We start from the raw sequence: 14,458 nt of genomic DNA on the forward strand, positions 1-14,458 counted from the left end.
CTCAGGAGTGACATAGCTGAAAGGAGAAGGATAAGAGAAGATGTTGGGCAGCAGAAGTTTAGCGGTCAGAGTTGTTATTGCTGTAGACCAGTGGTTCTCAACCTGTGGGTCGGGACCCTAGCGGGGGTCGAATGACCAAAACCGGGGGTCGCCTAAAGCCATCAAAGCCGCAATTTTACTGTGTTTTTACTGCGAGTTGCATGGTTTGGGGTCACCACAGCATGAGGAACGGTATTGCGGGGTCACAGCGTTAGAAAGGTTGAGAACCACTGCTGTAGACCCAGAGCCTTGAAGCGTTCTGCTAATGCCTCCCAAAGTACTCTAGCCTAATTTGCATATTTATAAAGTTAATTTTACCATTTAAAGGGGTTGCCCGCTTTTCAATAAATATCTTCCATTAGACATATCTCTGAAATTTTATGTACCTGTACCTTAGCTTCGGCTTTTCCCCTTTCTCACCATGCTGCCCTCTGCATATATACACAGCTTCCTGTCTCTCATCGCTCCAGCCTATCCTCAGAGCGTCTCCCTCTGCGTCTCACACTGTCCATTCTAAACTGATAGGAGGGAGAGGAGGAGGACGAGTCATAATGTCCTGCTGCAGCCACTCCTATTCATCAGTGCACAGACATGTAAACAAAGATCCACAGCTAGTTTGCAGACATCACTAAAGTATGTTGCAGAAATGCTGAATCAGTTCATGAATATTCAAGTATTATTATTAAAGGCAGTAAAGCCATGAAAACTTGTGTAAAAGAGTAGCCAATCCCTTCAAAAAGAGCAGATGGATATATATATTTTCATTCAAGTTCACACCTTTCCCAAATAATCAGTCTGATGTTCTTTTCGCCATTTGTCCTCATTGACAGGCACAGGTAGAGAGGAGGAGGGAACCCACATCATTCACAAATAATTAATGTCCGTATTTTCAGATATAGTCAGATGGGCAGTGCCAGGCCTTCTGCTCCAACCCAAGACCACACAGCCTTGCCCTCCTATCTGACATTAGGGATCCAATAATATCATCATGGTGGAACCTAAAGAGAAAATTCCAGAATGTCTGCAATTTTTTTTTTCCCAGTGAGTAAAACTTTTTTTTTTGAAAATCCGTTTTAGGTCTTTCTGACGTTTGATCACATACATTACAAACCTAGGTCGGTTTTAAACATCTTATTTGGGGTGCTCTAGAATTTAGTCACTACTGAAACTTATCCTACAGAAATGTTAGTTGCACAGTCCAACAAATTTATATTCATTTGTTTGTGCCCAAATTTTGTCAAAAACCCACTGCACAAACAAGAAGAACTGTCAGCTAGTTTAAAGGGAACCTACCACCACGATTCTACCTATAAAAGGTAGATCGGGTGGTAGGTGGATGAATGGGACGTGAGGATAGCCCTTTTTTGTTTATCTTTAAGAAAACTTTAATCTGCGGATATGTAATTTTTTTTAAGCGGCTACTGGGGCATGGAGTAGCCGGACATGAGGCTACACATCACGGCTACTCCACGCCCCAGTAGCCTCTTTTCTCCGTCACCATTGCATCTTTGTAGCTGTGCGCCCTCTTCCGAAATACCTGGCGTTCTGTGCATGCGCATAAAATTGTGCTGAAAAAGCTTAACTCGGCTTATACACGAGTCACTGGAGATGCAGGCTACGTAAAATGAATGATAATCAATGATACAGGGAGCAGGGAAGTGTTTTGCTGCTCACCTCTGTGCTTCCGGTACACAGCAAACACGTGTCGGCTGCACTGTAGCGGGCCCGGGCTAAGGACAAGAGGGATGAATGAGTGCAGGGCTCAGGCGCTCATGACAGGGTCTGTAGTATGGCGGAGGTGCAGAGTGCCACCGCTAAAAGAGAACAAGGGGATGGCACCTGTGTTACGGGAGCAGGTGCCCAGCAGTGTGACAGGAGCGTGAAAGGAGGTCCGAGGTGGCTGTAATCGAGCCTCACACTATGGGGGAAGATGGGAACGAAAGGGTGTCCGGAGCACACACACCTCCTGTGCCATCCATCTCCTGACTGCAAAAGGAGAATTTTTTTTATCAGGCCACGATCGCGCCATTGGAGACTTTAACACAGCCTTGAAGTCTACTATAGAGGAAAGTTATCAGCAGCATAGCGCTGACCATTGGCTGTTCAAGCAAGCCCAGAAAGCTGTTGCTAGAGCAGAAGCTGTCCTGGTGAGTACAGTATGTGAACTGAGAGTTAACATCTGCTGTATTCTCCCTCAGCAATAGCTTTTCCCCCTAAAAATATTAAAGATTAAAATCTGTTTTAAGGCTTTATGCAGGTAGGAGGGCAGCATCAGGCATTTTATTACTGGGGAAGGCTGCAGGGCATTTCATTATATGGGGAGGCCGTTGGGTATTACATTACTAGGAGGCTGTGACCAATGCATTTCCCATGCTCGGCTTATACTCGAGTCATTAAGTTTTCCCAGTTATTTGTGGTAAAATTAGGGGCCTCGGCTTATATTCGGGTCGACTAATACTCAAGTATATATGGTACATATCGCCGATTAAAGTTTTCTTAAAGATAGCCGGGACGTGAGGATTAGCCCAAAAAAGTCCCATTCATCCACCTACCACCTGATCTACCTTTATAGGTAGAATCGTGGTGGTAGGTTCCCTTTAAATAAAGTATGCTACTGTGCTGGAGTACAGTTCTCTGGAACATGGAAGAACATAGTAGATAGAGCCTTCTGGAACGGAGCTGATGAAAAAAGTCCTCATATTGTATCACCACGCGCGCAGGCACGCTGGAAGCTTCAATATGTGGAAAGACCTTATAGGTAATGCAACCCATTGGCCGCATGTTTATCAAAAACTAGTGCCAGTTGGAGTGCAATTTTTTGGTTTTTAATCTTCAATACAGGAAATGACCTTTTCATGGCTTTTATATATATAAAAAAAAATAAAGTTAGTCCAAGTCCTTTTAGCCAATTTGTGTGCCAAGAGGATTCAAGTGGCACATAACATAATGGCCTTCACAAATGCAATTTCCAGTAATATGTAGTGAAGTACAGGAATCTAACAGTAGACAGTTTTGCAGACAATTATACTAAGCAGGCTCATTCAGAGCTTGAAAAAGAAGAGACTGGGCAGACAGGTGATGGATAGCAGGAGCAGTTTGGAGACTGGCAATCAGAGGGTAGAAATCTATATTTAAATCTCTAACTGGTGGGTACAGAGTATGCCGTAAAAAGCAATCCAATAGCATCAAGGAAAAACAAAAAATAAGCAGAATAGTTTTTTTTTTTTTTTGAGGGTTTGTATTGCATTTACAAACGCAATGCACACTCCCAGGACTCAGCCCGATCGCATATATGTTTCTAAGGAGACACATGAGAACGGTAAAACAATACAGAATACCAGGTGCAGATTACGGATCGCATGCATTTCCAGAAAACGTTAGACCACTAACACAAGTGCGTCTCATCCACTGCAGCCTGGAACCATCTTTGTTATAGACTAGAATTCACACATCTTGCCGAAATAAAAAAGTTTTAAAAATATGTAAATGCGCTTTAGGGGCTATGGAGGCATCAACAATGCTCCTCCAGGCTCTGGTGCATTTTAATTAAAGCACTTCTCAACTCCCTGCCTCTTCCTGGGGGCAATTCCAGGAGATGTTGCCAGGCTCTCTGCAAATCATGCATATGCGCATTACAATCTGCAGCCTCAGTGCTTGTCATCCGGTTGCGCAAGAAAAATGGTAACTTTTGCAGGATATAATTTATTTTTTATCAATTAACAAAAATAAAGTGAATGAATGAAAGAAAAGTGTAAATTAAATCAATGTTTAGTGTAACCACCAAGTTCCTTCAAAATAGCATCAATACTTCTAGGTACATGTGAAATGCTTTGGGGGCAGTAACAGAGCACCTCAGGGCTCCTGGTCCACAGCAATGACAGCACCCCTGCTACACTTCCGCCACCTTCTCTCATCCTTCCCCTTCACTTCTAGTTCCAGCGAGATATGAAGCCAGAGCCCTGAGGTGCTCTGACAAAGCACTTCAGCCTGATTTGCATATTTCTAAAGTGAACTTTAGGCATGGAAGAAACAGCTGGACAATAACTAAAGTGTCAGTTTAACCAGTGATGACACTTTGTCATTTTTGACATTTTTTTTGGGGGGGGTAAGCCTACATCTATGCCCACACATAGATGTAGGCTTACCCCCCCAAAAAAAATTTCAAAAATGACATAGTGTCATCACTGGTTAAACTGTATGACAGCATGTAGGGCAACACCAGCAACTGGTAAACACCCACTTGGCAATTAATTCATCCATTTCTAGGAGAAATAACAAAACAGTACATCGAGTTCTCAGAAAAGTTGTTCCACAATTGTTATTTTATGGAGAATGCAGGTACCAAAATAGACATGAGAAAGGCAATAGGTTCTGTTTAATATATCCGTGCAATACATAAATCATGTGCGGTTTCTATTGAACGGGGATAATCAGAACATATTCTGCAAATATTAACTCAAAAGCAGAACGGATGATGAGGGACAAAAACAAACAACAAAAAAAACGTAGCTGAGGCGCATACAACTCTATACAAGCTGTTCCATATCCAAATAGTTTCCAACACAAAAATATAGCATGATATAATGTTATGACAGCAAATAAAAAGTGCTAAAAGTTACATAACATTCCTTTCATCACACGTTCTGCAGAGGTAGAAAGAAGAAAATTGTGGGAATACATCAAATACATTTTATTCAACTGGGACATTGCTGAGACCTTTGTTTGTTCTCCTCAGTTCTCCACAGTTCTCCTCTGTGCTTGTTCTGCTCAGATACTGTAACATCAGCAAGTTATATTGGCAAGTTACAAGTAGCAATGAACGGACCAGTAAAAATACGGGTTTGTGCGAGTTCGGACGAACCCGAATTTTAAAACCCTGCGACAGAGGTGTCAGAACCAAATCGCGGATGTTAACGTTCTAAATAACGTGGACTAATTCACCACCAGCATTTAAATTCCTAGAGCCAAACACGCCGCCATTTGGGGGAGGATCTTCGCTCTTGATAACGTCATAAGCGAGCGAAAAATCCTCCCTAAAATAGCGGTGCCCTGCACCAATGGCAATGCTGTAACCATTTGATGCAGCAGGCGCCTTTGTCAGCACCGATCACAGGCATAAATGGCAGGGTTTGGTCTGAACTTTGACTCGTAAAGAACAGGTTCGTTCATTTACAAGAAAAAAACAAAAAAAAAACAAAAGGCACAAGAACAATGGAAAATAAAACGCCACAGAATGATGATGCCAAATCACATGCAGCGGGGAGGAAAATCCTTCCCATCGTCACACATGGTGGGAATAAACCCCCTGGATCAACGGCCCATCCCAAGAATCTAGTTCCCATTACATGTGATATTTTTCATTTAAAGAAGTGCATCCAGACCAAAAGGTTTCCACTGGGCTGAAGCCTTTCTAGTTACACCCCTGCTCATTATTATTTACTAATCATAGACAAGGCTTTATTATGAGAATAATGCTGATTTCTTAGAAATTTAACATGATCCTTTCTTAACACCCATCACTGAGACATTGTATAAGCAGCTTTGTGCTCCATCTCCAAGTAACCGAAAATTTATAGATTTGAAAAAAAAAACTCTCTCACACAGATTGCGACTGTGAAAATGAACTCAAACTATGAAGATCTGATGATACTTCAATAATCTACTACACAATAATTTACAGACTCTAATCAGATCAGTAGAAAATTATTTCAGACTGTGACAGGAACGATGAGACAAATGCATTATACCCGTGGAAATTTAGATATTATATAAATGTAATATAATTAAAAATTTGAGAAGATAATGGTAAAAGGTTATAAAATAGTCTGAAATAGACATTTTAATTTATAGGAAATCTAATGTCAAAACCCAAGAATTATAAACCAGGGATAGTTTCTCACAGATCCCGGTACTGTAACTGTGGCAATCTTCTTATATTTGTTATTCATGGCCTCCTTCATTTAAAATCCATTTTTAAAATTATTCAAAGTGAGCCTTTTTTTGACTGGGGGTGGGGGGGCCTTAACTGTATCTACATGTTGGTGTACCACTGATCACAGTGCGCAAGTGATTGGGAAAATGCCAAAGCCTGAAAGTGAAGGGGCAAAACCCAGTACAGGCAGTCCGCGGGTTACATACAAGATAGGGTCTGTAGGTTTGTTTTTAAGTTGAATTTGTATGCAAGTCGGAACTGTATATTTTATCATTGTAATCCCAGCCAGAACTTTTTTGGTCTCTGACAATTGGATTTTAAAAATGTTGGATTGTTATAAGAACCGGGAGTAACAATAAAGCTTCATTACAGACACATTTGATAACTGTTACAGCTGTTTATTGTAGCCTAGGACTAAAGTACAATAAATTACCACTATCCAGAGGTCCGTTTGTAACTAGGGGTCGTATGTAAGTCGAGTGTTCTTAAGTAGGGGACCGCCTGTACTGGAGCATGCGTACAGCAATATCAGTGCCACCATTTTTTAGTAAGGAAAGAGTTGGAAATGTTATTTACCTATATCTGATGGGTACCGGGACATAGTTACATAATAGCGGCACTGTACGTAGTCATTGCAGGCAGCTGGCAGGTAGATAAGAGTGGCTAATATCTCTAGGCATAAGGGGAACTTCCCTAATAGTATGTGCAATGTATGCCGTGTAACAGGATCTGCTTCCCCTGATGAGGTCATACGAAAAAACAGAGTCACACTTGTTCATGTGTTGTGTGGCATATGGCAACTCAAGCACATTTGACAGGCTTGGACGCCATGCTGTTCTAATGCTTTAATAATCCATCTTTATTGCTGCTAGGATTATTAAAGTTATATTTTAGACCAAAACAGAATGTTCCTTTTAAAATAACTTTTCTAGAATTCCCTCTTTTATGCTAAATGTATCAGCTCCAAAGTAATATGCAAGTTGGTAAAGAAGAGTAATTTTTTTCTCTGAAGAGTCACTTTTAGAGGCTAAGGAAGGGGGGACTCTTTAGACACCACTATCTTCTCAGGCTTGTGGTTTTGTCTGGTAGAGATATAGCACCTAGTGGGGGATTGGGAGCTGGAGATAAAATATCTAGTTTGTGTCTTCCTCTTTAGATTGAACCCGTCATTAAGATTTAACACTTGTCATCTAATGATAGCAATTAATGATAAAAGCAGGTTAGCTTCCCATAGTATTTAGAATATTAACATTACTGGTTCCACTGACTTTTAAAAGTTGATAAAAGTCCAGGCTCCCTGCCAGGAAACTGGATAGAGTCGCATATGCAACATCATTATCTGCACACTGTTCTCACAGTTATTCTTCCTGTTCTTTCCCCCACCTCCCTTCAAGCAAACGCGAGTTAACAGAGAATTTCTTTCAGCACACGGTCAGCTCACTTCTGCAGGAAGGAAGGGGAGAGGTTAGGAGGAAGTGGAGCTGTAAGAGCAGTGTGCAGATAATGATGATGACTGATTCACTTCACTTGCAGGGAGACCGGTATACTTTTATCAACTTTTAAAACTGACCCAAAGCAGTACAGGCGGTCCCCTACTTAAGAACACTCGACTTACATATGACCCCTAGTTACAAACGGACCACTGGATATTGATAATTTATTGTGCTTTAGTCCTAGGCTACAATAAACAGCTGTAACAGTTATCACAGGTGTCTGTAATGAAGCTTTATTGTTAATCCTGGTTCTTATGACAACCCAACATTTTTAAAATCCAATTGTCACAGAGACCAAAAAAGTTCTGGCTGGGATTACAATGATAAAATATACAGTTCCTATTTACATACAAATTCAACTTAAGAACAAACCTACAGACCCTATCTTGTATGTAACCCGGGGACTGCCTGTAATGTTTATTATAAAAGCAGGTTGGGTGTTAGTATTAAGAAGGTTATGAGAACCTGTCATTAGGTGAAAATGTGAAATCCTGATGACAGGTTCCCTTTAACTGTCTGCATCTCCGGTTCTGTAGCTCACAGAACCACAAACCTGATGTTAGCTAATTACATTGTTTTTTTTAAATAGGTAAACAGGTCAGATTTCACACGTTTTCTTTTTCAGATACAGTTTTTGATGTCCAAATCAAGAGTGCAGGAGCAGCTTCTCTCAAGTTCTCAATCATTATAATCCACACCTGCTTTTGGCTCCTAAAAAAAGCGAACGTGTTAAAGCACTCTAAAAGGGAATTCTAGAAAGGACATTTCATTCCCTACCTGAGGGGGATAGTTGTTCAATTGGTTGTAAAATCTGGAGGCAGTGTCTCTTTAAATTTTCCCCCTTTTTCCTTAATGTCCCCCCTTACTGAACATTTACAGCAGCTAGCTCATCTTTTTCTTACCATTATACTTAAAGAGAAGAGAACACAAGAATCTCCCAAGACATAACCTCATTCACCTGCGCACTGGAGCATAATATAAGTGGATTCATTAATTTCATTCACCCACACACAGAGCTAAAGAGCATCACACACCTGAAGACAGATTCCCCATCTCAAATGAATTTCCATGCAAAATGTATCTAGACGTAAGGAACATAAAAGGTGTAAAAAATACAACCCAGGACAGTAAAATGTTCATTAGAGGAGTTGGCGAACACATGTAGACCTCAAGGTTACAATATGCAGCAGCTCCTTAGAGATGCAATGCTATTAATACCAGGCGCTGTAATATAGGCAGAAATATCTATACATCAGGTGTTATCAGCTCGCACTCACATCTCTAGAGATGCCATGCTTCCACTCATTGGCCCAGATATATGAATGCCAGTTTTCTGACTGACTTTGCACATTCCTTCACGGTGGTTGAGTGGGTAACACTTCTGCCTTGCAGCGCTGGGGTCCTGGGTTCGAATCTCACCCAGGTCAACATCTGTAAAAAGTTTGTATGTTCTCTCTGCATTTGCGTGGGTTTCCTCCGGGTCCTCCGTTTTCCTCCCACACTCCAAAACATACTGATTGTGAGCCCCATGGGGACAGGGACCAATTTGACATGCTTTGTGCAGCGCTGCGTAATCTGTGTGCGCTATATAAATAAAGAATTATTATGATTATTATTCCTTTCAGAGCAACGGTACCCTCTACAGGCAATCTGCACTGCTTTTGATAAATGTGAGCCAATGATTCCATGTATACACTCACAATGCGATACGGTCAGACAAAAAGTTTACTAGACAGTTAATAAAAATGACATTTATGCCAAAGCTGTGCACAGGAGCCTTCATAACAAAATAGTACTAACAAAATATAGAAAAAGATTACTAGTCAATGTGAGAGATTTAGCAAAGTGTAGCAGAATAGACTAGTGCAAAGTTACACTACACATTCTTAGTGCCTATGGCACTTCACGTCTTAAGTATAATTTTAAAAACAGATTTTAGAAGGAAGGAGGCCATGAATAATAAATATAAGAACATTACCACAGTCACTGTCTCTGGAATCTAGGAGTAAGTGTCCCTTGATTTTGATGGTAGATTTCATTCAATGACCTTAAATACAAAAGCCCTTTGGAACACCCACCCACAGGTACTTCTAGTCTAAGGCAAATGCCCAAATGCATTTCTTGAAATATGGAGTCTTTAAAAGAATAAAAAGTGCAACACCCCTGACAATGCATAGGCAGGTGGGTAGTTGCGAATAATGCCCTCTCCCTGTCAGGATCTATTTGGTTAGCCTGCGCAATTCATCCAGAGGATAGTTCTAGGAGAACTTCGGTAAATTGCAGCTGTAGATACTGCCTGGAAAGGCAACGGTTAAATGGGTGTAAGTAATTAACCAATGACGTGGCTGTATTGTAAGCTGGAGTGTGATTGGAAAGGTGCTACCACCTGACCAAGGGGAGTATGAAACCCCAGTGCAGTGGAAGCACATGGTCTTACCACATGCTCTCAGTGAACAGAGTGAAGAGAGAGAGTGTCCAGTACACCTTAACTGCTGCCACAGATACCAATCCCAGGAACTGAGTGCGGAGACTCCAGAGGTGCAATTTGTACACAGCTCAATCTTCATTATCCCTGCCTGCATCTACTATCAGGCTGGTGCACTATTCCTGTGGACCCCTCTCCACAACCACTCCAGTTACCAGAATCCGATTCTATTGTTTGATAGTTTGGCCCGTTGCCTGCTGTCTACTGTTCAATAAAGAACTTTAAGTTGATTTGCACAACGTTGCCTCAGTCTGATGCCTGGATATAGCTGTTTACCACCACGGTCTTCCCCATCCATCACCCAGGGATTCATCCCACAGACACTCAGGGGTTGCCCCAGGGAGATCCAGTACATCAGCCTCTCCCCCCATATTTCTTGCACACACCACCTACTGGAGACCTGCCGCTACCGCCAGCCACTCCGTTATTCTGGGCCCAGGCTGCCTCCAGCCCCGGAAGAAAATGCTAGTCCCTGGTGGAGGGTGTTGCAAAAGCATAACTGCAGTTTTGTTTTCTCTGTTTTCATTTTTCTTGGTGTGGGGCAGAAGATAAATAACCTTATCAAGCTCCATCTCCCTGCTCCCATAGCAAAATGTCTGAAAGCATTGGTGCCTGCGAGCCCAAAAGCTCTGGTGGTAAAGCTGTCACTGTACCAATCAAAGGCTCCGGTGCTAATATGAGCGAAAGATGTGACGTTACGGTTCTCACTCCAAGGCTGCGACACAGGAAAACGGCAATTACCACACAAGAACAGAAGGTAACAGAGCAACAGGCTGCACACCACACAGCCATGTTATACCCCAGGAAAAGGAATCTACACAATACCATCATTATTATAAAATAATTACTAATATTTAAAGAAAAAAGCCTGACCTGGATTTCTCTGTGAGGCCAGTGAAGAAGTAGAGGTTAATGTGGAGCAGAAATCTTCTTGCCATGATCTAGGTGAATCCTCTTGTAGGGGGACACACTGTGATAGTTTATACGTGCAGGAGAGATCCACTACACCGCTGCAGTCCGATGTCTGGCTGCCTGCGTCTGCTGGATTCATTGCGCGGTCTAGATGGTGCAGCTAGGAAAACAAAGCCATACAAGGTTCAGGTAGGAGACAAGTCATCACACAGTTTCACTACTGAACTAAAAGATATATACAGAACTGCAAACATGTGAGCATCAATTCCAATACACCAGTTACCATGTCCACCCGCCTGCCTCTTCCATCTAAAAGTACCCACAATTACAGAATAAAGCTGTCACTGTACCAATCAAAGGCTCCAGTGCTAATATGAGCGAAAGACGTGACGTTACGGTTCTCGCTCCAAGGCTGCGACACAGGAAAACGGCAATTACCACACAAGAACAGAAGGTAACAGAGCAACAGGCTGCACACCACACAGCCATGTTATACCCCAGGAAAAGGAATCTACACAATACCATCATTATTATAAAATAATAACTAATATTTAAAGAAAAAAGCCTGAAGCATGTAAGTGTGCTTGGTTTACAATGCTGGATCCTGGTGGTAGATGTCCTTTAACAGAGCAGAGGGAAGATGGCAGCTCCCCAAGCTTCACTTTAAAACTCTTTGTACTAGTTTATTCACACGCAAGAACATTTCATCTGGAGCCTTTATGTGGTCATGGTCACCTGTGAATAAACTAGTAACCAAAGTTTTCAACTGAAGCTTGTAATGCAGGCTGTTTTTGGGGGGGAACTCATCAGGGTGATTTGGGACATTAAACCACCCACAGGTCTTATGGAACAGGGGTTTCTTCAGTGTCCCAAATAACCTTATATGAAGTGGCCACATAGAGAAAACAAACATTTATACTTACCTACATCTGGAGCTCCTGGCGCTGCGCGTGGTGTCAAGTAATGCCAGTATAGTACCCCCTGGCTTTGATGCACATGCGCAATAAGGCCACGATATTATTCCAAATTCACTTGCCACAAAGCGAGAGGCGGCGCCGTTGCAGGATTTGCAGTGGTAAGTGATGTACCTAGTCAGACTCATATCTATGGGAGTACTGTATTTTGTTTTTAGTTTTATTCAGGCAGCGCAAAAGGTATATACAGGTCAATTTAGGATCCTAATCCACAGGTCCGTACAGACCTGTAGTTGGTTTAGGGTCAATATCATTTCTGTTTCCTTTAGCTTTTTCCATTTTAAATTTTCTTTACCTATAATGTAGCATGGAGCTGGCACATTGTGCTAAACGAAGCCCAGAACAGTTCGTATTTTGTATATGTTCGCTTACATCCCCTTGATTCAGGGTTTATCAACTGGAAAAAAAACTTTTGATAGCAGATTATATGAGGTCTGTTCTTGGTGTTGGCAAAATTTAAACTACGGCATACAGTATAAAAAGAGCTGAAAGACACATAAACATACATAGATAGTACCATGCAACAAGCCTTAGGGATCACAGCACTCCCAGTAATGGCTACTTGGGCAGAGCACTCCATGTATACAGCTCAGGGAAGATTATCAGGCAAGCATACCATTCCTTCTCCTGGGGATAGCCCATCAAACACATAAGAGCTGCATGCACCCCTCCAGTTGGGAATCACTGGTGTGTGTGATAAAATAATTGCATTGTGAGTCACACTGGAGATCCGAAGAAGTTATTAAATTCTGAGAAAACTGTCTTGGAAATATAAAGAAAACGACTTTATATTAGTATCCAAGCACTCTTAAAATGATTGGCTTATAGGGAACCTGTCAGTAACTTTTGACCTTTTGCGAGTTTAGGGCACCATTCTGCAGGTACCCTAAACACTCAATAATGATAGGGCTCACAGGTGTAATAGTTATTGAGTTTCCACCCTATATAAATGCGGATTCAGTGCCTCCAGTCATGAAAGCGTTTCTGTGTAGTGTCGGAGTCACCGAGTCAGTGTTATAGGGCGACCCTACTCAGGTTACCCAATGCTTCCTAGTCCGCTGAAGTCATCGCAAACAAGCAACGTTTCCTGCTCTACATTGTTCAAAGAGAGGGGTGTTCCTGCAGTGATGACTCCATCGCACCACCACTACAGGGAGGACGCCTGCGCAAGGGTGCACCAGCCATGAGGCGAATCAAGCATCTTGCCTCAGGCAGCACAACCTGCAGCAAAATTGGGGGCCCGATGCTTAAAAATAATGTCATTCACTACAGATGTCAGCATGGGTGTGAGACACTGCATGGAGTACCCACTTTCTAAAAAGATAACCTGATATATTACTACTGAATGGTGCAGATTGGGCGCCGTTCTATAGCTCGTCTCAGGCAGCAGATGGTTTGGGTTCACTCCTGCACTTGTGTGACTACAGTTATACGAGTACAACCCCTGTCTATGTCTTCCTGAAGGTAGCCCTGGTGTGCAATATATTTATTGCTGATATATATTCATATGTGGTTATTCACTGCTGATATATAGTTATATGTTTAGCATAATGATATTTATACATGCGCTGTATAATCATTGCTGGTGTTTAATTATATGTGCGGCATAGTCACAGATATCTGTGTGTCCGGTATATTATTTTTTGGTTGAAAGTTTAGTTACCCTTTAAATAAACCAAATGTTGTACTGCAGGTATAATTAACTTGAGGGAGCTTCTTTGAGACTCACTAGGATATGCCACCTTTTTAACTACTGGATCCTCCTCTATGATCCTGAGAATAAAAGAACTGAAATACTGGAAAAGAAGCAAAACATCCTATAATGTAATGCATATACTGTACATTACATACAATTTGCTTTATGCATAAAACATTGTCTGACATATTCAAGTATACAAAGGGTTTGCAGATGCAAAATAACAAATCTTGGTTGCAAATGAGTTCATCATGTAATATCATATCAGGAGAAATGTATTTTGCATGTTGAAAATGGTCATCAAAAGGGTTGCATGAGGTTTGATATACAAGTTTGTTATACTAGATCCACAGTGGGAGATGGACTTGTGGGAGCCCCACTTATCACAAGAATGGGGTCATATTCTTACTCAACCATCTCTGGCAGAAGTAAGTCTTAACAGAAGTAACTATTGAACGGTGCCTAATGTGCCGCTTCATCAAAGAGCAAGATCTGGAGTCCCACTGTCATTATTATTGTGGGTCCCAGCAGTTAGAATGCTGTAGATAGGGGATAACAATCACATTTGGTATAACTACTTTGAAATAGCAGGAAATAGTAGGCCCAGTAGTGGGTGCGGTCACGCGTACCGTTTGCATTCTGAGCCAAAAGTGGCTCAGAAATTGGCTGTCTGATACTCCTAATAAATGACCAGGTTAAACCAAAACTAATTAAAGTGCATTTATTACCTTTAAAAACGCTGAGTGCAGATTTTTCCCATTATTATTAGCACTTCTACTAAAAATAAATTGGTAGACATATATTTCCAGCATTTCAATCAAACCACACAAATTTTTAGACTGGAAATGTAAATGTATTAACTCAATTTAATTATCCTAAAAAGATGGGAAGCGTTAATAGTCGTAATAAAACTAAGTGGAATTCTAG

At 41.5% G+C, this 14,458-nt stretch overlaps 1 protein-coding gene across 1 annotated transcript in view; it reads right to left on the reverse strand.

Annotated features, from left to right (window-relative positions):
- The window catches only part of SHLD1 (shieldin complex subunit 1), a 51,094-nt gene that overhangs the window by 25,003 nt on the left and 11,633 nt on the right, over positions 1 to 14,458 (reverse strand). Inside the window, exon 2 of the mRNA XM_072140506.1 lies at positions 10,823 to 11,021. Coding sequence (XP_071996607.1) covers positions 10,823 to 11,000 — 178 coding nt within the window. The 5' untranslated portion in view covers positions 11,001 to 11,021. The remainder of the gene's footprint in view (positions 1 to 10,822; positions 11,022 to 14,458) is intronic.

This window comes from Engystomops pustulosus, chromosome 3 (genome assembly GCF_040894005.1).
Source record: "Engystomops pustulosus chromosome 3, aEngPut4.maternal, whole genome shotgun sequence".
NCBI classification, from domain to species: Eukaryota; Metazoa; Chordata; class Amphibia; order Anura; family Leptodactylidae; genus Engystomops; species Engystomops pustulosus.